This window comes from Ursus maritimus, unplaced genomic scaffold, assembly GCF_017311325.1.
Source record: "Ursus maritimus isolate PB19 unplaced genomic scaffold, ASM1731132v1 scaffold_1, whole genome shotgun sequence".
NCBI classification, from domain to species: Eukaryota; Metazoa; Chordata; class Mammalia; order Carnivora; family Ursidae; genus Ursus; species Ursus maritimus.
The window spans coordinates 16,327,029-16,351,446 of record NW_024423343.1 but is presented as its reverse complement, the minus strand read 5'-3'; the positions used below and the strand labels follow the sequence as shown (position 1 = coordinate 16,351,446).

At 42.5% G+C, this 24,418-nt stretch overlaps 1 protein-coding gene across 1 annotated transcript in view; it reads right to left on the bottom strand.

Annotated features, from left to right (window-relative positions):
• Window positions 1-24,418, bottom strand: part of EPHA4 (EPH receptor A4) — a 142,122-nt gene that overhangs the window by 21,337 nt on the left and 96,367 nt on the right. The window contains exons 6-9 of the mRNA XM_008690419.1: window positions 11,744-11,868; window positions 10,554-10,713; window positions 9,302-9,413; window positions 792-850 (exon numbers count right to left, since the gene is read on the bottom strand). Coding sequence (XP_008688641.1) covers window positions 792-850; window positions 9,302-9,413; window positions 10,554-10,713; window positions 11,744-11,868 — 456 coding nt within the window. The remainder of the gene's footprint in view (window positions 1-791; window positions 851-9,301; window positions 9,414-10,553; window positions 10,714-11,743; window positions 11,869-24,418) is intronic.

Below are 24,418 nucleotides of genomic sequence, written 5' to 3'. Positions count from 1 at the left end.
CCAAGACACTCTTTCTCAAGATGATTCTTCCTACCCCTCGTCTCTCTCTTCCTTCTACCTCCCTGTGTTGTCCAATAGGGTAGCTATTACCCATAAGTTGCTATTTAAATGTAAATTAGTTAAAATTAAATAAATAAATTATTTCGATTAAATTATTTCAATTAAATTTAAAATTCACCTTCTCCTTCACACTTGCTACTTTTCAAATACTGAATAGTGCACATGGCTCTCGGCTAACGAATGGGATGACGCAGACAGACCACCGCCATTTCAGGAGGGTTACTGGATCGTACTCCTCTGGGAAAGGCATCAACCACCGTCCATTTGAGAGTCTTCTATCTTGCTCAAGTCATTCTAGGGCCAGTTCTTCAAATTTATTCTTCAACCCCCAAATAATCAGAGTATACTGAAGAAATATTAGTGGTCCTGAATGCCGTAGCAAATATTCTTGGGGTAGAGCAATTACTGTTCATTCCTAGAAGTTCTTTCCTCCCCCCCCCGCCCAATTTTGTAACATGAGAAAGACTGTGACCTGTTAAGCCTTGCCACCCAGCTACAAAAATGAGCCAGCAAGACCAATACTTTTTCAGGGTGGGGAATAAAATAAGGCAAAAGAAGAATCTAAAGGAGTTTCTCCAACCCCATCTTTAATCTCACTTGAAACAATCCCAAATCACTATTTAGATAATTCTGTGGAAGGACTATAATATTAATAGTCAGATGAATTTAATTTAGGCATTTCTAAACTGAAAACATGAGACATGCTCTAAAATTTAATCCAATTTTCGTACCTTGATTCAAATGTTTCTCTTCATCTGCTTCTTGTTTAGCTTTACTGTATTTACTCCGTCTATTAAAGATTAAGAAAAAAAACACACAATTATTTTCAAAAGTTGTACACCGGTTATGTTCTTTGCTACCATACTGTAAGTCAGGCAAATAACACTGTGCACATTTCACAGATGAGTAAAACTGAGGTTTATGGGAAGTAAAATAATAAGGTGAGTAACTGTCACTTTGGTGGCGAACACTGGTTTCAAGCACAAGCAGTCAGAATCCAGAGTCTTGGCTCTTAACCACGATACTAAACTGAGGCGATAAAGCAAGTATTTTATAATATAATTTCAAGTCTCTAGAATACATTTATCTTACTGAAGACAGATTGTAAGTTTCTTGGCTAATTTTCCCATACATATACTGAGTTGAAATAAGTTTCCATGGGCAAATTCTGCAGAAATCAGATGGTGACAGTATTCACTACATGATAGGTAACAGTCAGTCCTGTTGCTGTAACCACAATAACCACTACCACAGAAGACTCATTATCGTATTATATGATATTCTTAAAATAATAGTTTTGTGGTTATTGGTTTCAGCTGCTGCTTACAAACTCCTAAATTATTAATGAAAATTTAAAAGGTAAATATTTGCTTTTTTTACTGGATTACATTCCTTAAGAGTTTGTAGAAAACTTGCAAGAGTAAAAATGAGAAGTTTCCACTTGCAGCAGGATTCTCTTTCCAAAGAAATGGTGTATGGTCTCAGCATCGGCATTCTGTTCTAAATGTCCTACAGAAATGAGATTTGGGGGGTGCGGGGGGGGGGCTGGCTCACCGGCTGAGTGGCTAAGCCTATGACTCTTGATTTCGGCTCAGGCCATGATCTCAAGCCTGTTGTCAGGTTCCATGCTCCCTGGGGAGTCTGCTTAAGATTCTCTCTGCCTCTCGCTCCGCCCCTCCCCTCCCCGACCTAGTTCACACTCACCCTCTCTCTCCGAAACAAACAAACAAACAACAACAACAACAAAAAACTGAGATTTGGGTGTTATGAAAGTCTTGGGAATCAGAAATCTTATAAATGTTAAATCAATAATTTTCATACATGACATATGTATGCATGTGTGTGTGTATGTGTGTGTGTGTGTATGTGACTTATGTGAAACAAAAAATAACTTGGTACTACAGCTTTCTGAAGTTCGGGAAGATGAGGACAAATAAGTGAATAAAATGTGCACATTTATGTTTCTGTCCAAAATGTGAAGATCACATTGGAGTTCCTCTTGTGTTTTCTAGTGAATAAGCCAAGGCTCTCGCAGATGAGGAAGCTGACCCAAGATCCCCGCCAGCCCACAGAGCATCTCGGCAGTGCGGCCCCATCAGATTCTGAAAACCTGAACCCTTGGACTCCAAACAAGCAGAGAAGGGTGTTATGATCTCATGCAGAAGAGAGAACAGCAGGGAAACTGACAGGGCTGCCCAGGGCGACCGGAGAGGAGCCCCAGCGCAATCCCCATCCCTCTGGCCTGTCTGCAGGTGTCCCTCCAAGTCATAATACCTCGCACTTTCACACTGCATTTAACTTTACAAGCTGGTCTGGACACATTCTCGTGCCCTCCCCGGACCATTGACGAAGCAGGAACCAGCTCGATAAACGGAGACTCAGTCACTCGAGTTAGCCGCCAAGCGTGTGGAATGCAGTCCCAAATAATAGCTTGCCTTTTTAACTTTTTAAAGAGCCATCATGTCTATTATTTAATTGCATCTTCCCAGCAAGCCCAGAGAAGTAGACAGACACACACACACACACTCAGTTTCACTGTACAGGTGAGGCAGGGTGGGGATGGGGGGCGGTTTCCCCCAGGACCCTCTTTACAAGGAGAGGGGTGCGACTGCCCTGATCTACTCACAATCTCACATGCCTCTCATAGTACAGATGAACTTACATCAAGATCTCTGATGAGAGTTATTGTAAGTAATACTACATTTTATGTCAGTAAATCCACTTAAACTAGATGCCACTGCTTTCAGAATCCATTGCTTCATCAAAGAAACCAAACACGTTGAAATGTCCTGAAACCAAACATTTGTATGAAAGATGTAGTCCCCTCCACCCCTCCCTGCTCCCTCTCCTTTTAAAGGAAATACAAGAATGTAAGGTCAGGAACTATGAAAACAAGATTTTATGTCAGGGAAACGCATGGCTGGGTCCCAGGGGTGTGATAGGGTCCTGCCAGCCCGAGCGATTGTATCTTATCAGAGCTCCTAAAAGCATTATCTAAAATTACAAGTATATCTCTTGAACCACTTTAGATCTCCAATACTGATTTCGAACGTCTTTCCTTTGGAGAAGCGAAACAATGCACTGAGCAGGAGAGCTTTGGTACCAACTTGAAAATGCCAGTGAGTTCGTCAAAAACCCAGTAGAAACAAGGGCCTCCCTCGGCCCAGGAGGGCAGTTATCTGCTTCACATCAAGCACAGCCATTAACTGTGTGCGAAGCCATGGAAATGCAAAGTGGCAGGGATCATTAATTATAAGGCTGACACGCCCAGCCCCTCCCCAGATTTCTAAACGCAGGAGGAGGAATTAAACAGGAGGTGAAGGTGTATTTTTAAAGAAACGTCTTGACTTGCAGTATTACGTGGGGGAGAGGACCCTCCAGGAGTACAGAAAATGCTGGAAAAGAAACACAAGGAATCACTGTTCAAATGCTAATGGTAGCCTATTAGCTTTTTCAGAAGACATTGGAAATGAAAATGCTGAAGTCAGGCTCTACCTTTGTCACCTGACGACCCTTTCTCCTTGGCTCAGGGGAGGACAATGTGTCTGTTATTGTCCCAAGAAAGAAAGCCCATTGAGGCTGGCCAGCCAGGCTGGAGGCAGCCCCACAGCCTGCAGAAGTGCTAACTCTAAACTGACCTCCACGGGGGCATCACCTGAATGGCAGAGGAAACCTTTGTGGGAGATTTTCTAATTACTGGGACTCGGGCAAGCTGATTAAAGACAGGGTGGGAGGGGAGTGGTTCGTTAGTGAATGCTCCAGGGACCTTTCATCTGCAGGACTGAGAGGGAAGAGCTGCGCCTGCAGGTGAAGCGAGAGTGGGAGCTGAGCCCTCCCCAGCCCCGGTCAAAGGGGGACGGAATCCGGGTATTAGGAGGCATTGTGGAGGAACAGCGTGAGCCCGGAGAGCTGCCCTCCCAACCAATGTGTCCTTCTGGCACCTTGACTATTCAAAAAAAACAAACAAAACACTGGAGGGGGAGCGTGGCAGGGGCCCAGCACAAACCCCGCTTTTATTAAAATACTAACTTCCCGTGATCAAGTGGATGGATTTGATTGATGTGGTTCACTGTTCCAAACTAATTAGTAAAAGGTAAGTAATTTATTCGGCTAAAGTGCAGATTAAAGAAGATAAAGCAGTGTAATAACTAGCACGGCTCCAGGAGGACCCTCTCCAGCGTTTAATGGCATCACCCATGAAGATTCATGGAAGCCATCCTTCTTTTCCCCTTCCTTAAGCTGTCATTGTTCTCACACCAAATGATGTCTAAATGCTCTACACCAGCAACATTTTGAAACGGGTGGAATGGAACTGTACAATTGCACGCAAGTTGTTTAGAAATGTTCCCGCAGTACCATCTGCCCCCTAATTGTATGAATTTACATGACTTCATCAGAGCCAATTTAGGCCAACATTTGAGTGTATTCATTCTTATGTGATCATAATATTCCAATTAGGACACCAGCGAAGATGGATCCAGCCTGAATGGTAACTGTTTTTGCATTATGTGAACAGTCAGCTCCGAAGTGGAAAAGCTTAGGCTTCAGATGAAGACAAAACCAACGCACAAAGTCCGACGTCACAGTGTGCAGTAGCCCGGCACGGTAACTCACAGATCACACAGGCTGCCAACAGCACCGACGAGACCCCTGAAATTTTCGTCGGCTAGGACGGTCAGTGTGGGCTTTCGACGGAGGTCCGTTTTTTTCAGTCCAGAAGACATGAGAATCATCTGTGCCAGTACTGGAAGTCAGGTAAGATGGACTCCTGTCCCAATCAGGCAAATAACTAGCCGTGTGACCTTGGTTTAGTCATTGTTTCACCTGCTCTCCAGTATAGAAGGTTTCCAGTATAGAAGGTGTCAGTGTTAGAATGAGGCAGTTTCGTGTACCCGGGTCGTTTGTGTACTTCTTCACAACTTTTTACCACAACCACCTCATTTTTTTCCTTAAAATCAATTCACTTCTTTTTCTTTAATTTTAGTAAAACGGGTACAATATACCCTAACATAAACGCACATAACAAAAACCCAGTAGCGATCCTCTATGCCTGGTTATCAGGCAATACTTGCCTCTCATCACCAAACTGTGCTTTAGAATGAGATACTCGTCTTAAATTCTAGTCCTTTCAAAAGTTTCTTTTGCACAATAAAATAGTATTTGAGGAAGACACACTGGCCTCCAGCAACCAGGATTCATAGTATTTGGGACAACCTGATGAAATCATTTATAATGGGGCAGGGGACCAGGGAAATGTAACACATTCGATCATTAGTCCTGGAGGTTGTGACCCTATCATTGCATTTTATGATGTCATTGTTAACACTCCTTTCAAAAATCACTTTAGAAAGCAGTGAAGTGGTTACATGGTGGAGACCACAAACAGATACAGGAGTATGGGCACATGGTGCCACATGCTACCGAGTGGTTTGGGATAAACTTTCCAGGGACAGCAACGCCTAAGTACAAGGCACGCAACACCTGAACCACCCCACAGCAGTACAACTGCGTGCTCGGAAAGCTGACATAATACTTGAATTACACATCAAGGGATAAAGGGCACTCTGATGGTAGATGCTTGTAAAAAAAGTAAGTGAATTTGTTGGGGCGCCTGGGTGCCTCATTCGGTTAAGCAGCTGCCTTCAGCTCAGGTCATGATCCCAGGGTCCTGGGATCGAGTCCCGCATCGAGCTCCCTGCTCAGAGGGAGAGCCTGATTCGCCCTCTGCCCCTCCCCCCGCTCATTCTCTCTCTCTCTCTCTCAAAAAAAAAAAATTAATTAAAAAAATAGTAAGTGAATTTGCTTAACATAATGTGGGTGGTAAAAACATACAATGGGTCTTAAGTCAACTTACCTTGTAAATCATTTTAAATACATAAATAAAATTGATAAATGTGGGAGTTTGATTCTTTTACTTAGATCCCTAAATGTTTACAACACATCCAAGCTGGCCAAAAGGAAAAAGCGATCTCATTGAAAAAAATGGAGATTACCCTGGCTTGCCTAAGGCTCAGGCTTCCCAGTATAAAGAAGAAATAATGAAATAAATGAAACAATTAGTCTCAAAAAAAAAAAAAAATCTAGCAAGATACCAGCTGTGAGCCTGAGGCTGTTTCCTCTTTCCTAAATGACAAATTAGCACCAGACAGATTTTTTCTTTGAGGTAATCAGGAGGGTTGAAACTTTTCTGTGTGGGTCCCTGTCCTCTACTTCTGAAAGAAATCTCACATGCCATCACCTGGTGGGACTCGGCTGGAGGGAATCACCTTATAAGGGATCCCTCTGTCTCTAGCACTGACTCCGCCACCAACATTCTGGGGCTCTACAGGGCGAGAAGCAGCCCTATCATTTCCCGGGCCAGGCTGTTCCATTTGCTGCCTTCCCAGAGGGCTGGCAAGATTATTCGGGGGGTGCTGTTCACCACCGGGGACTAGACTTTTGTCCGCACCACTGTCTCCTCTCTCTTCACCTGTTCTTGTCGCATTGAAACATCTGTAGTCCAATGTGACAGAGCACACAGCCTGCGTGCGGGGAAAAATCAGCTGAGTGTGCAGCAGCCTCCGCGAAGCCTGTCAGCTACCTGGCTCCAGGCAGCCTTTCCCATGACAGCTTTATGGCCGACACTAAAGAAGAATCAATAGGAGGGCAAGGGGTTGACATTTCATTTTCTAAAAAGTGATCCATTGAGGACCAATCACCAAGCAGTGTTTATCAGCCTTGGGAAGTGACATTTTTTTTTTTTTTAATGGGGGAGAAGGGACAAGAATCATCGCTAGGTAACTCGACAGGCTCAATTCTCTAAGGTGGGGACTCATAATTGGAAATTCGATGCATCCTCCTATCAATTCTGCCTTAAAGAATAAAGTGATCAATAAAAGCAGAAAGGAAAAATTAAGTCATCAAGTGTGCGATCCTATTTCCTATAGCTACAAGCTTTTAATAAGCTCGTCTTCCTGCATTACATTTTCTGGTGCTTTTGCTTTCTTTTCGTCAAAGCAGAACGTCCAAAAGAAACTTATAATGAGGTGACTTAATCCTAATTATTCTGATTTCACTGGTATATTTAAAGTAACTTGGGGGAAAAAAAAAGGTAACTCTAAAGAAAAGCTGGACAAGTAGACAAAGCTTCCCTTCAACATCAAAAAGAAGGTTGAGATACAATATGAGACCCACTGTCCGCAAAGGGGTGTTCCCTCAAATGGTTCCAAGCATCCCATGGTGCTGAATTTTAGCCAAAGATCATTTTGACGTGGAGGTAATTAAGAATTTTTTTTCTAGTTTTAGACTTTTAAACATCTTTTGTGATAAAATTTTATTGATATATATACTATAAAATTTTCACATGTAGAAAGACATTAATAATGAAAACAAAAGCCCAAGTAATTTCTACAAAGTCTCCCATCCCACCCCTGCCCCCCACTATGGGATGGATATGTATTATTGCATCCCGTTCCCCTGGGTTTGTGTGCCCAGCATGTGTACGTATGCAGAACCACAAGGCAATGGACAAGAAGGAGGTCCATCCTGATTGACTTCCAAAATCAAATGCCAGAAAAGGAAAGAACACTTGAGATTCAAATTCTGTTTAAGCCAAATTAGAGTTTCCTAGGATGGAGCTCTAATAATACACAGGATACAGTGGGTATGTCTATGTATGCTCTACGGGTGCAGTCCAGTGACAGGGAGAAGTGTTCGCGGTGGACTTCGCTTCTTCAGGATGGAACTCACTGCTCTAATCACACACACAGTGATAGACTTCGCACCAAAAAGAACACACACAATGACCAATGTAGGTGGGGTCTGCACATAATGAGCTCTTGTTGCATACTGCATTAGAGTGACCGAGATGGATTTCTATAATACCAGCACATTTTGGAGCATGGGAGTGGGGAGGCATGATATTAACAGATACATGTGACAACTGAGACCATCCCGGCAAATAAGGATATACAGTCGTCACCCTAATTATAATGTACCACAAAGTGAGCAAAGAGCATGATGGCTTGCTCAGGCCAGGGGCAAGAGCCAGAGGCATTGTAGTGACACCAATGAAATCACCAACAGGAGGGGCAGAGAGAGAGGACACAGCAGACGCTGGCCAGGGAGCTGAGCATGCTCCTGGGTGCCCAGTAGTAGCTCTCCCACGAAGGCCAACTAATGACCCGAGACAAGGACTACGTCTTCCTGAGTATCAAGTTCCTCTTCTGTAACGGGAAAAGGTTTATACCGAAGAGGATCATTCTGATGTCCCCAGGTTCTGCCCTTCTTTTGCCAAAAGCCCCACCTTGTGATATAGTTATGGCACAGGGGAGTGAAAGCTGAAGAAACCTCGATCTGGGCACATATGGGACACGAGTGGCTGTCCCTCCTCCACCCCATTTCTCTGGAGCCTCTCAGTAGTGTTAAGAAGCAGATGGGGGCAATAATAATAAGGAAAACTGGTTCAAAAAAATAAGCTGCCAAGCCATTTTTATTTCTCTCTTTCTTTCCTAGATTGGTTCTCAAGTATCAGGGTAGACTGTAGACTTTCACAGAATTAAGTACTCTGCTGTTTTAGATTCATTTCCAAGAACAATGTCATGCCCACAGCGTGCTTAATGGAAACTCTCTAGAAACGGCGATGGCCTCTCCTGAAAGATGACTAAACACAGTGCCCGATTATTGGCTTTGGTTGCGATTATTATTCACCAGACTCAAGCTGAGCCACCTGCTGTTGTGCAGGATTCGCTACTTCACCTATCAAACTTCTCCTGTCGGTAACTCTTCGAGGCAGATCTTCTGCGATCCTCTAACCCTATTTTATAAAAGGGTGAAAAAAAGGCTCAAGCGTTTAAGTAACGTAGCTGACAAATGGCAGAGCTTACATTTTGGACCCAAGTTTTATGTGGCTTCTTTTTTGCCTCTGGCAGTAAGTCCAAGCTTAAGAGAGGTATAAATGTAGCACCTTACAGCTTAGAGAATGTAGACATCTCTCCCTGGCTTGCTTTTCGGCTGCGTTTCCAGGAAGTAGCTGGGTCTTTCCAGGACTCTCAGCTGTGAGGGCTGCCACCAGGGCCCAGCCAGCAGCTCCAGGAGGGGTGTGGGGAGATCAAAGCCAAGAGGAAGGAGCTGGCCATGCACATGCCCTGTTTATGATGCTAATCAAAAGCCTAAGCTTTTTGGGGAGGAGACAAAAAGCTCCCTCATAAAAACTGGGATTGGGGGTGGGTGGGTGGGCAGTGAGTGGCTTTTAAGTGCTTACCTCCTGCTGATGACAAAAGCTGCGATGAGAATGACCACCAGCACCACACTGCCTGAGACGGAGACCAGAAGGACGGTGGAGTTGGCCCCATCTCCAATGATCCGGGAAGGCACTGGCAAAGACAGTTACACAAGGATCACCTCTGGGAAGTCCTAAAGCTAGAACTTCTGACTGGGTCACAAATGTCAACGTTCTGGAGCCACCGAGAAGGCTCACGGCCTCTTTTGGCTTTTGATTAAGTATTTATGTGACAGCATTTCTACGACAGCCTTAATGAGATTTAGAAATCTCTTTTATATGTTTGTATGAAGAACTTCAACCAGACGACTCTTACTAAAGCCTCTGGTAAACCTTACCACTCATTGCTTTTTCTTCTTTTCATTTCTAGTTTTAGCCCTAACACTTATTTAATGATCTGATGTGCTCCTTAGTGAGAAAGACACTTAATTTCAAAAAAGACAAGCAGTTTTGAATACCTACCGATGCCCCACCCCAAATCTGTCAAAAACCTGCTCATTATTGACTGCATCAGAAGCTACTTCCCCCTTGAAGCCTTCCTGGAATATCCCCCCAAAATGTCAAACCCCATCAGATTCAATCCTAGAGTACTTTCTTTTCTGCTTTTTCATTCTTACTTTATTTAGTAATTCATGAAGAAAATGACTTTCTAAAATTGATGTTGAAGATTCTTCTCCACTATCTCCTTATTGGGTAAGCTTTGTTAATTATATAGGTGGAGTCATCTTATGTAACCCACTTATTCAATGGGCATGTCCTTTGTTAACATTTTCAAGTCAATCAATCAGTCCAACTCACAGGGTCAAGAATTGATATGTTTGTCCGAGGAGTCATTTAAAAAAAACTGATCTGACTTGACTTGAACAGATTCCTAGAAATAAATAAAAGAAAATAAATTTGGTCCCTTCTTTACTCTTCCCAGGGAGAAAACTTCCTACCTTCTTTAAGATAGCTATGCAACCCTCAATTTACCTACTTATCAATCCCCTTTTCCATGACCAACAGAAGACTCAAAATAAGAAAAAGAAGAAAACATTTTCTAATCACATGAAAAGACGGGTTCGATAATATGAAAAGTGATCTTCTCCAAAGAGCATGAGCTTTTCTAAGTTACAGACATCGTCATTTCAAGCCGTGTTCATCGCCAGCAGAATGTTCGCCTAGGTACAGCTCCTTGGATTTCAATGTAATAGCATTTCACCTGGACCGTAAAAAGGGCCTCAGAAGTTGGTACCTGTGTTGGTTGTGACCTCCAGGGGCTCACTGAAGTCTCCATAGCCAGCTGCTGTCCTGGCTCGGACATGGAACACATAGGAAGTCAGAGGATTCAGGCCTTTGATGTCCGTGTTCCTGGCAGCCGTCCGGACGATCCGGTAGCTCCGCTCATTCTGATCCTGCATCATGGGACGATAAAATCAGGCAAGGTGGCAAAAGAGAATCCCCCACTTACTCTAGGCCCATAGTTAAAGGAACCAAGCCAGTGTACTCAGAAGTTAAAAGTTACTAGAGTTGGATAAACTCGAAACCTCCTATTCTCTTTCATGTTGGAAGTACCACTGTAACATCTCGGACCCTGAAGGCCATGTGGAGTTTAGGTGTGATCCCTGTTGACACCGACCATATGCAGATCTTCACTTATGATCTTTTTTGAAAAGAACTCAGAGGACGGTTGGTGGCTTTTCCCACTCCACAGCCAGCAATTTAACAGAAATAACCACAAGAAGGTCTCTCATCTTTTTCTATTTTCCGTCTAGAAAATGTCAAAAATGTTGTAATCTGGTTTCAGTGAAAAATAAATCCTGTCCCCTTTCTGCTTTTAATAAGGAAGCCAATAAGTGATTATCTTTAAAAAGAAAGAGAAGTCAATTGTTCATTTTCTAGACAATCTTGAATGCAAATAGCTCTCTTCAGAATTCTGTCCTTTAAGAGAGACAAGTTATTTGTAAAAATAATGTCTTTCTATAACTTTAAGAGGCTGAAAAATGTAATTTTCCTTCCCTGATTTTCTATTAAAAGTCATCAAAACCCACACCTTGATTCTGAATAGCAGTGATCTACTTAAACAGATCATTATTTCTACTTTTATGAGTCACTCTCACTGATAGAAGGCTTATATATAAGAACCTCTTAGTTATCTTGATTTCCGTTACTAGAAAGAAAAAATGGTTATATTAGAATACAGTGCATTTTTCCTATTTTTCAAGATAACCAACTTAATACATAAAATCCATAATTGGATTCGATTGGGGAACAAAATACATTTGGTTTTGAGATTCGCTGGTATTCTGGATTTATAACTGGCTAAAAACTAAAGAGAAAAAGGATGGACGGATGGAGAGAAAGAAGGATGGAAGGGAGGACAGGGGCGGGGGCAGGGAGGAAGGAAAAGAAAGGAGGAAGGAAGCTTGCTCATTCAAGCAATACCTTCTCATAATACTTGACTTCATACTCCAAGATCACCCCATTGGGCCTATCTGGTTCCAGCCAAGCCAGAGCAACACTGTATCTTGTAACTTCTTTTGCCTGGACCAAAGCAATGGATGACGGTGCTATTGGGAAAAACAACAAAAAAACAAAAGGGGAAAAGACATTGGTGGTACCAATCGATAATTTCATTTTACTTAAGAAAAATGTGAAGGATTGTCTTGTCTTGCCCAGATTTCCATGTCAGTCTTCCCCAGTACACAAGCATACCATTTTTATGGTTCTCTCCAATATGTTGGTATATGGTTTGTCTTAGAAAAATAATCTTTGAGGTAAAAGCCTGTATACAGCATCACCTCCACAGCACCCGCGGCCATTCCTCACAAAATCTATAGAAAATGCTACCGTCTTCTTTATTTTTTTGCAAGCCTTGAAATCCACTGGAAGACCGCCTTTTCCGTTCAGTAACACTGCGTCTCCTCCTACCTTCGAAGTTTACAAGTGGTCATCTTACTGGTCTTTAATTTTATACAAGCAGGAGAATTTGCAACTCTTCCCGGGGGACTGTAGGAAATGCACACAATTTCTATCCTTTCTAATATAAATAAAAGTACTGCTTAATTGGAGCTAAATTTCTGGTTTGACACAGTGATGCAAATAACGAAGAACAGGAATAGAACAATGATGCTCTCTCTGGACATGGGTGACGTCGTGCAGCTATTTTTACAAAGGCTGAAATATTGCTTTTGCCTGTGGAGTAGCAAACTTTCTTCTTTCCACGAAGAAAGACGCAAAAGCAGTCCTGTAGTGGCTGTGTTCTCAGGGGTCCTGAGATGTATAAAACCAGGCTGCCCTCTTCTTCACTGTGACGGTCCCGTCTCCAGCTGTTGTAAGCTCTGCCGGGACTGACAAGGACACAAATGTGCCATCTCCGGGGAAGAGAGGAGCATTCGTGAAATCCGTAATCTTACCTAACAGAGCTGGTCTGCAGAACTAGAGATTAGGGGGCCTGCCTCAATTGAATGTATATTCCCGTTTGTTACCAAACTGTGGACGTACGTGAAAACATCACAAAATGGCCACTGAGGGACAACAGCATGGTGTCAGGCCATCCTCCTTTTCTTTCCCAACACACACACCACTGCCAAACCCTAACTCAGAGGAAAAAAGAGAAAAGTAAACTAAATTGTCACTGAAAACGGGCTGGGACTAACTTCAAACATGCTTGACCATATCTGACAGGTGTACTGATGGAAAGGAAAGCAACCAGACACACCACAGTCACACAGGGAATCCTCCAGCTGAAGTGAATCCAGCAGGGAGCACCTCTCGGACATGGTTATTTGACAGCCTGGCGTCTCCGTCAGGGGCACTTCAAGATGGCATGTGCGCATGCGCGTGCGCGCACACCCCCTGCCCTACTTCTCTCTCCCACTCTTTTTCCCCCAAAGCTATTCCAGATTGAATCTCAGGCATACACACAAGTGAAAGATACAGTGGATACACATGTCCTCCATCAAAGGCAACCCCAAGGTTAGTAATACCAAACTGGGTGAACGGAGCTGCATGCAGACATATGGAAGCCACTGAACATCTGAAGAAAATGAAAAACGGAAATGTGCTCATTAGCTGCATTAAGGCTTCCCTCCCCCACCAGACACACACACACACACACACACGCACACACACACACACATTTTCTCTCTCTCTTTCCTTACCGGTTGACACCGAACCATCGTCCAGCAAAATGTAAGGAGTGACTCTTAAATACAGAGACAGCAAGAAGGCTAAGCAAGCTGCCTGGCTGTGAAAAGCTATTTCACTCCAGGTAATAAATATATTGTCTAACACAGCACTTGAGCATACACTCCATAAGAAGGGGCTCTTTAAACTCTGCTGTTCAGGATTGGGAAGTGAAATAGAAAAGTGAGGATTTTTGAAAGAAAGCGGCGGCGGGGGCAGGGGGATCATAAAGTTATAAAACGGACTTTCTCTCAGAAATGGTCTGGGTCAGATCCTGATAATCAATAGATTCCTCGGGAAAGACCTGCCTGGCTGCCTTGGGGCGCACTGCGTAACGAAGCTTGTTTCTCTCTGGTTGGTTCATCACGAAACTGCTGCACACGGGCAATGAATCTGGTTTTAGAAACTGGAGCAGCAGTGTTCCCCGTGCCCATTCGAGGGGAATAGGAATGCAACTGAAGGGCTCAAAACATCGCAGCCAGGGTGTCCACCATAGAATCGTGGTAACTGATAGACTCTTTCTAAGGCAGCCCTACTTGGAAAAATCCATATGCACCAGTGTGTAAATAAACCAACCGTGTGTGCTGACTCGGCCGTCAGTAAAAGGGAAGAACGTGAGATGAGAGAGTCAAGTAGAATAGTTCTAATTCCCGCAAGGTGTTACGGTGTGTGGCTGTCATGTCTGAATTCTTTCTGGACAGATGTCTTTCAGAAAAGCATTTTTATCAGGCTACAGTGACAAAAGCAACCCATGACCAAGTGAGATGGAGAAATAGACCTACTACAACACGCAACTGCACTGTAGTCTAACATGGCAGCCATTCCTCCCCCTGCGGAGAGCGTCTTACCTTCTCTGGTACAAAGAACACCAGTTTAGAAAAAAAACTGAGCTTTACAGCCACTCTGGAGGGAAGAGGCAACTGGATGTGTGCTCCACAATATAAGCCACATAGGGGTTCTTCCCTCGTCCTTCCTACCCTGCTTCCAACCCAGCCAGCCTCCAAGTCCACATCTGGAAGCCATCACTCTGCCACGTGTCCCCAGCTGCGGCTCGCTTCCCCAGATGAGGCATTTGGCAATGGCATTTCTCAATCATTCTCGTACCCCAAAGGTTCCCAAGCTTGTCTTCTCATGCCATTCATGTAATTGCTGCCACATCCCTCTGCATCTTGTGCTATGATCTCAGTAGAAGTTTTCTTGAACTCACATGCTATATTGACTTGAGTTATATTTATATGAAAAAACTCCCCATGACTGATGTAAATAAAACCCCGTTAACAGCAGGTAACCCTAAAAATGAATATGTGAATAAACAATGCTATTAATGTTTGCTGGACAGTCTTGCCTCTTCCTACTTTATCCAAAATAGAGATTAGTCAGTGTGAGAGACGCAGCAAGGATAATTCGAGCACCGACTTAAGATTCTGGCCTTGGAGTAACTGGAAGAACTGAGAGAGAATTGCAAAGACTCTTGAATTTTCACATAGGGCAATTCAGTATTATAGGACGTTCCACATGGGTCTTCACTGCAATCGTCTCTGATGTCACCATTGTTAGGTTTCCACATTTTGGTAAAGACTACCAAGCCTTTCTCAATTTAGAAATGTTTTGGCTCCTGAGTCCCAATACCCCAGGGCTCTGCCCTTTGCTAACAAAATTACAAGATAATAGACAAACAGAAGGACAGACTGAACACTCTCGTCCCTAAAATATGGTTCAGAAGGAGCTATGACAAATCAGTGCCTTAGTTCAAAAGAGGGCTTCTCACCATAGTGGAAATTTTAGTCAACAGAAAAAGACCAAGCAGAGAAAAGGTCTTGCTTGTCTCTCAGTTCTCTAACGTACATTCTGAAACCTGTGGAGACATAGCTTTTCCTCAGGACTGACTCATCCGCTAAGCACATACTTCACGAGCACCCGTGGAATAAGGCAAATATGGGAAAGTGCAGACAGAGCTAAATCAAATACAGCCTTGGTCTCAAAGGAAGACCCATCTTATCCTTCAGCCTTTTCTGAATGAACAACAACAAAATAGATGAGGAAATTTTTCTAATAGTCTTACAGAGAAGACACCCATTTTCTAGAACTCAAGAGGGGGCAGTTCCTGCTAACCCTCTTCTTACCCAGATTCTCTCGTGGTGATGGGGGGAAGGATGGGGTGGGCGCTTCCTTATTCTACTGTGCGATTACACATGCAATACACCTGTCAAAGGTGAGAGGAGAAGCCAGGAGGAAGATGAAGGTTGACTCACTGTAAGAAAGAGACACATCTTAGATTGGAAACATTCCTACCTACCCACAGACTTTCTTCGTAAAAGAGGTATTTGCTTTAAGGAAAGTTTTGTGCCCCTGGACATAAGCAGGCATTCTTCGGTGGCTAGAATTTTGGCATAACACACAACAAGGAGAGCTGGCCGTGCTAGTCGACAGTAGTACGGTTGAGAAAGATGACTGATGGACATAAAAATCACAAAGGCAAGAACTACTAGAGGGTAGTTTTAAAGAAAGGTTTGTGACTTCATTTAATTAAGTCCTTAATTTTCAAATGTTAGAAGCAGTATTTCCAAGGACTGACAGATGTCCATTTTCCTATCCTGAGATATTGTTATCTGAGACCACATCCTATGACTCTCAAGGGTAGTTTAATAGTTTTAATCCAAACCATGTTCTCGATTTCCTTTTCTCTTCACTTATAAATCACGCTGACGTACCCGTTCAATCACTCAACAAATGCCCCGTAAGCCTTTGCTCCAGGAACTTAAAATCCAAAGTAGAGCTAAAAAGATATTTATGTTGAAACAGTTAAATATTTGGCTAAATAAAGATAGTGGCTGAGATAAGGAGCCAGAATAGGGAGGAGGGCATTGTAAATTGCAGAAAGAACCATGGAAGGATTTGGAGTAAGGCTAGTGAAGTAAGGTCAAGATTTACAGTGACAAACAGGAGGCAGAAAGGTGAAAGATGGCCGAACACAGGTGCACCTGCCCCAAGTATCACTGGGATTTTCAAGAAATTACTAGTATTCTAACTCTGTGAGCGTCGAGGGCTCAGCTAGGACATGTGAAATGAGGTAAAGATGAAAACATATTTGACTCATATACTTAAAGTATTTTCTACTTTACTAATTAGGTGGGAAGATCAGTAACTGTTAGAAGGATTTGGGATGTAATTCTGGGTTTGAAATTTACCAGTTGCCATCTTGGCCAAGTCACTCAATCTTCTTGCCTCCATTCTCCCATTTGTAAAACACCTTCCTTCCAGATACAAGCATGTGAGCTATCAGAAGGTACGCTCCATAAAAGTAGGGCTTTCCCTTGTCCATATCGATACCCGAACTATTCAAGATCATGTCTGGCACATAATGAGCACTTAATAAATTTGTCAAACAAGTAACTAAATGTTAAAATAGACTTAAAAAAATCTTTGTAGACATTGAGACATTTTCTAAATATAAAGTACCGAAAATAAGTCATCCCTAAAACAACTTTTTTATCTGCACCTGTTTCAGATGACCTTCTGTGGGTTTGGTTTTGCTATTTAGGTTAACTAAGATATTGACAATTAGGAGTAAAGTAAATGACAATTCTAATTATAAATGGAGTCTCTGTTTTCTAAGAGATATGAGAGGCTTCTGAGCTTTTCTTTTCAAAGACACAGGTTGTAAAATGTCATTCAAATGTGAATTAACATTAAAACTAGTTTTCACTGCACCTGTTACAGACAGCATTTTGAGGGGCTGCTCTTTTGGCTGACGGAGGTGTTGACAATCCTCTCAGCATTTCACCTCTGTATCTGGAGGGTATGTAAATAGTTCTCCTCATCACAAAGGTATAGTGGCATTGAAATCCCCCCCCCCCCATGTCATGATCCTAAATCCAGAAAGGGCCCTAAGCAGCTCTCTTGTTTTATAAGACCAGAGTTATCTCCAAAGATGCGTTAATGGAAACAAGTCAGTAACTGCCAGGAGAAGCATGTATCCCTGAAATCCCACCAAAAGGACATCATTGATGAAGTGTTGAGGGTAACAGAGTGCAGAGCCCTTTGCGGTCAAGGTTGGGACAGCAAGATGAAAACACGTGGAAGATATCTTTTTCCACACACACTGGAAACAAGTAAAATGGTAGCAGAGTATCATTTTCTGAAGGTGGAGCAAACACCATAGAGGACGAAAGAAAAAAACTTACCAAAGCTTGAAGGCTGAATGATCTGAGCTTTCTACTGGAAAGCCAAGACAAATGATCCCCCCTTCAAATAGTTCCGTATTCAAAATTCCACATATCCCTGAGAAACTGAGAATGCTTTCTGAATAGAATCCCCATTTGCTATGTACCTGTGGTTACATTTGGTGGGCAATCTGGCCACATGCATGTAGAAGGCACATGTGGGTTTTATCTCTGTGTGTGTTTCCGATAAAACAGAAACAGCACAGATTAGGGGCTCGATCATGACTCTCTGACAGTGGTACATTTCACAACGAAGAATAACAGGAGATGCTTTGATGTCAAACAGAGGAGGCTCCTTTTAAGAAAATGGTAAATTTAACTTTCTTTGGTTCAAAGCTCAGCAGTTCTCCTTGCTCCCCACCGATTCAAGTGCTACAATTTTCTTTTATTCGCTTCCTCAATGACTCGCCATTAAACACCTACAAGTCATTTTACTGCAGCAGTTTGGCACTTGCGACACCCAAACAGGATGGAAAGGAGGGAAAAAAAAGATACGGAGCCAAGAAAGGCAGGAAGGAGTCTCAGCAAATCACTGCAGGCTATCAAACTGTTTGCTTGGGTCCAGCATCACGAGCAATGAATTAGAAACAGTTTGGGAGACCCTGAGTGAGGGAAGGAATGNCGCCAACGAACAGATCGACTACATTTCACTACTGGCTCAAATTAGGAGGGCGGGGGGAGAAGGCAGGCAATAAGCAGATGCAAGGAAAGCTCTCCAGCCTGCAGGCGAGGAAGAGTGGAAACAGCCCTTTATGAAAGTCAAGAAAGCTGGGGATGTCAGTGGTACAACAATGCCCACTGCTTGGAGGGAAGAGGGCTTCTTAACCACAGCGGGGTGCCCCCTCCCCAGGATCTGAATTTAAAGAAACAGTGTTTACTCAAGGGGGTCTTTCACTGATAGGAAAAATAACCCCACAGTTTATACATATCTCTGCTTCATGCAAACGGTATATTTAAATTTAATTACTTGGGGCTTAAGGTGGTTTTTGTTCCTTCTTTCTTTCTCATTTCAACACCGCAGCTCTGATTTGCTCTTTATCAAAGGTTTGTGCATTTTAAAATGCTGTCAGGCATCAAAATTAAATGCTTCAGAGCACTAATGATATCCTTGTGATTAAGGGTTTTGCCGTCACAGAAATGCTAAGAACGCCGGTGCTAATATTAATTGCTTTCTTCCACATCCCACCAAAGGGGGGAAGGATTTCTCCTCTGAGCTTTGCACTACCTATGGCGCTAAAACACCAGTGAGTAATTTATTTTTTTTTTTACTATTATCATCATGGTATTTTATAGTACTCAACAGTGTGAAGTGTTTTCATAGACATATGATGTCGTTTGTACTACATTCAACCAGCTGGCTTAACCCTCTGCTATTTTTTAGGTAAAAATCATTAAAAGACTCAAGCCCCATCCACCCTCCCTTACACTGGTGATACATCACCAATGTTAACAACTCTTCTCTGCACCCCCCAGCGTTTAGCTGCCGTATCATGGATAAGCACCTAAGCACATTTTATCAGAGTCAAGAAAAAAAAAATTGTAAAACTGTCAAAAAAAAAAAAAAGAAAAGGTACAGAAAAAGTTGATTATTCCGAAACAGATACAGAATTACTTCCCTACTCAACAAAAGACAGAGAACCAAATACTCAATTAAAACCTTTAGAAGACTGAATTCAAGGAAGTTCATTTATATTTAAATATGGATATATTAATATTAATTAAGTGTACAGTTAAAATATAGAAGGGATGCGGTTTTTCCCCCCAGAAAGTGATTTCTTTCCAAGGTCAGGACACAGAGTTGATTTTAAACAAATACTATAAAATAAAGCAGGGCACAGTAACACTTAACCAAAGGATTCAAAAAGACCCGCGCTTCCAGTGGTTTTCAGAATCTGACTGTGGACACTAATGGTGACCCAAGAGCAAGTCTTTACAAAGCATTAAACTCAGACTCCTCTTTTTCCAGAGAAATGGGTGGCAGATAAATTTTAGAGAAATCTTTTTCTCGAGAGCTGTTAACCACATTTTAAATAATGGAACGTGACGTTATCCTTGGTCTTCATGGGATGTGTCGGCACAAGCAAGGGAAAGGTGCTGGGATTAGCCTCTGTGGCTAAGTGTCCGAAGATGTGAGCACCCCTCCCCGAAATGACTGTTTCTGGGCTGGAGAAGCTCAGACAAGGACACGTTTCCTTTACATGTGGGAGGGTTCATATGACTGAATTCTGGACAATGGGGTGTGGGTTTAAGTGATTATTCCTTTTCTAGACCCAACACACAAATAGTGTCCTTGGGTCTTTCCATCCTCTCCAACCTACACTCGTCAGCTGGATGTTGACGCCCAGGCCCACATGTCCCCTCATCACCACCAAATGGCTACAACTGGGGCAAGGAACAACTTTCTATTGTGTTAACTGACATTTGTGGTTACAGTAGGTACTCATTCAGGTAAAGGGGAGCCATTCAGCAACAAAGAGGCCTTTTGCACGTAACATTTTCATATGATAACTAACGGAAGTGTAGTAGTAAGGAGGCTCCAGAAGATTGGACTTGGTCCAAGCTGCCTGAATGGCCTTCAGGTTCCCTCGGGGCACTCCAGCCCCAGCAGGGGTAGGGTGAGCAGAATCCACTCATTTGCGCCAGAGACTGGGGAGCGCTGCCCTGCAGTCAGTAATGCCAGGAGCAGATGGTGCAGCTCTGCACGGACACAGGCGGCCGCAGGTCTTCTCCCAGCGAAGGAATTCAGAACAATCACAAGTTACTGGGCTCAAAGATTCCACTGAGCTTGTCTTAATGTTCAATGGGAAAAAGACAGTGGGGTTCTCAAAATGGCTTCGGTGAATTTTCTTTTCAGAAAAGAGTTGGTCTCCACTGCCTAGTTAACAGCTGCCACAGTTGAAGGCTTGGGCTATGTCAGTCAGAGGAAAACCGAGAAGAATGGGCAGGTGAGCAAATCTGACCTCCGGAAGGCGCTGCCATACACTGACCGCCATTTTGACTGAGCAACTCTCTGAGGTACTTACAGTTATCACCTTTGAATTCATATTTGCAAACTTAGGCAACTACAGAAGGTAAATAATTGGGCTGGAGCTATAAAATGAGACTGTAAACCCAAGTCTGCCTGACTCAAAAGTATACAATCCTCTTACCATACCTCCTACCTATAAACACACACTCACTAAATTAGCATTTACTGAGGAACTACCGTGTGCCAAGCACCGTTTTAAATGTCTTGCATGAATTAATCCATATAATCCTCACAACAATCCTATGAGGCAGGTACTACTATTGTTCTCATTTTATAGATAAAGAAACTAAGGTACAGAGAGTTTGAATAACTTGCCCCAAGTTACAGCATGTAAGTGGTGAATTCACAAGTCAAGTCCTGGAGCCCACATTTTCAACCACACTGAACCATAAGAAGCCTCTAGTCTCTCCCCTCCTTACACTGGTAGGAAATGAGAGATCTGAGCATTAAATGGCTTGCTCTCCCGAAGCACCAGCAGTATTAGGAACAGCAAATGCTATGTCTGCTATATGTTACTTAGGTATAGGACTGTCCCTGTACATTCTAGGTTGCCAATAACTTAGGCATGACCTTTGTTCATAGACAAACCTTAAAGCTTTCAGAGATGAATCACCTCACAAGAGAACTACTTAAAGACCTAAGAAGATAATGATCTAAAACAGAAGAATTCAATCATGAAAGAAAATGATAGTATTTGAAGTTAGGGAAGGGGTAGGGGGTATAGGGCAAGCTTCTGGAAGATCGGTGATGTTCTACTCTTTGCTCTGGTTTATGGTTACACAGGTGTTTGCTTTGAGATAATTCACTGTACATTTGTGGCGTATCCACTTTTCTGTGTATATTTCATAATCAAAAGGCTAAAAGTCAAAGAAAAATGTTAACTAAGGGTATTAAGGATGGAATAGGAAAAGTAGTATTAGAAAGACCCATCCAAAATTTTTAGTTAACCCTCTGAGTAAAGGTCTAAAGGTGTCATGAAAGATCCAAGCTTTTGCAAATTAGGACTTTTGTAACTATTTAACTGCTCTGTTTCATATCTGAGCCATATAGCAATCCCTGCTCTCTGCAGTAAAGAAAATATATTACTTAAATGCTTGTTTTACTTTTTAAAAACTACTACCTTAAATTAGCATTACTACATATGTATAGCTGTACCGTTAGTTATAGAATTACAAGTGAGTGACAGCTCAGACTTGGAACCGAGGCTCATGTCCCCCAGAAGTAACTGGGGATGACTTTGGGCACCAAGTGTCTCTGATATAGGATGTCTTCTGTTTCATCTGACAGCTGCTTGTTTTACTTTCTATTTGCTTCCTAAGAAACTGATTGGTAGGTTCCAAGCAAGGGTAGCCCAATATTTGCCAACAGAAACATTGCAGGATTCAGGGTGTATTTCCTGGTAAGTAAGAATGCCAGTTTGAGGCAAATAGGAAAACAAGTCTTTCGACTGGAAGGCAATTTATAAGAATTTGCCTGAGAAAGACAACCGTTTTAAATGGGCAAAGTTAGCAAGAATAAATAAATTGGCTAATTTTTTTTCTTCTCTGAATGCCTCTAGGAAGATGAGCCTTTCCATTGCACCTCCATAGGTCAAAAAGTATCTAGGATAAACTCTTGGCTGAAATTATTTTATATGCATCTTGATCGGAGAGGATGACGCGCCTTGGGCCAAGTGAGCCCCTCCATGACCGCCGATGCCTACCAAAATTATTGTGGGATTCGGAGGATGGTATCAAGGAAAGGTTCTCCTCTGCTGAGCAGAAATACAGCATAGGGAGTGGAAACGGATTAGCTGCTGTGAATCGAGGCTTCTATTCCTTTAGCTGTCAGCTCCACTGGAGAGCTTGAGGCATTCCAAATCTGGAAAATAAAAGCCGTGCTGTGGGCTTCAGGTTCTCTTTGTTACTCAGACAGCTGCTAATCGTCCTGCTGTGTTTGGAACCAAGGAGACAATGCTATAACATTTAGCTTTTTGACATCCGAAGCATCTAGATCAGTCCCCTATTAAAGATGAATTAATCACAAAGACTCTAAAAGCCAGGAAGATAGATGTACCTAGTAAATCTCTGCGCTTGCCTTTTACTTCCCACACTCTACGTTTCTACGTTTACAGGCAGAAATGCTTAACAGCCTGTTCCAGAAACTGACCGATAAAAAGCCTTGTTCATTACTTTATATCAGATGCTTGACGATTTCCTACACCCCCTGGAAAAGCCTTTCAGAAGGAGGTAAGATGTTGATCATTCTGCTAAAAGAGCCTGTCTGTGTCAATAAATATATCCACTGTGACTGTTGTCATCTGGACTTTTTAAGTGTGATAACTAATTCAGGAGTGTGGCTTTGCCACTTGCTACAGGGACATCCAGATCATCTGCGTAGTTAAAAAAAAAAAAAAAGCCATTAGATAAACCTGGGAAACTTTAGAGAGCAAAATATTACTACTAGTAGTACTACTAGTACTAATTAGCATCACAAATACTAATACTAGTGCTACTAATGATACTAATGATACTTGGCCTCCAAGTCAGGCCACATTATCCCCTCAAGTCATGGCCCCAAGTGAGAGTGAATAAATGGGAGCTTATTCTGGGTTTGGACACCTGGAAAAATGGAAAGAGTGCGCGCTGGATGAAGCCTCGGAATTCTGTGCACCGAAATTTAGGTTAATAAAAAGGTCTCAGAGTTATTTCTTCACATTCGTCTTCATTTCACAAGAGCATTGAAGAGGGACATCAAATTCTCCATCAAAGAGCAGACCGCCCACAGCATCTGTTATGAATGGGTGCCCGGGTCATGAACCCCCAAACAAAGAAAAAATTAAAAAATAAAAGCAGACAGCCTGACTGATATTATCACGGAGGCCCAGAATCCAATTTTCTTTTTTCCTTCCTTCCATATACTCTTCATAGGAGGCATCTAATCACCATAACACAAGATGAAGAGAAAGTCTCAACACAAGGAGGATCCTATTAAAATACTACAGAAAAGCAGCATTAACCATTCTGAGTTATTGGAAATCTTTTGAAATCAGATTGCTATTTTTTATTTCCCAAGCTAATGGAACCAGTAAGAGGCTAGTACAGTATCTGCAAGGTGCCAGGCTGGTGCCAGCTCAAGGCGCTGAATTCCTTGGCTTTCGATGGAGTCTGAATATATCATGACTAACTCCTTCCCCGTCACTGTCTCAGTGACAGTCCACCGTCTTCCAAATTGAAAGAGTAGGAAGTCAATTAGTGTCACTTATGATGTGAACACCTGTCGACTAAGACCTGGACTGAGACCAATTTCATTACCATAGCCACTCAATGGCTGCCAGATGGCCAGGCCTTGGACCACTTATGATATAGTCCAGATTCAAGGAGGTGACCTAAAGACAGAAAGGTCTAGAGTCCCATTAGTCATCTCCTGAGCCATCCAATTCCCCATCACATATACAATTGCAATAGGATACCTATTTTTCCTAATGGTCATTTAAAAAGACCACAGAAGCTGCTAAAAAAAAAAAAAATAAAGTTATGGTGACCAGAAATTGAGGATATTAGCTCCTTAAGTGATAAGCAATTTTATCACCCATTGTTATTTTTAAATCTGAAACTCCTTTTTAATAACTCAACTTTCTCTTTATTGCATTTGAAAACACGTGGACAGAATGGAAAAAAAACACAGAAATGAAAAATATCA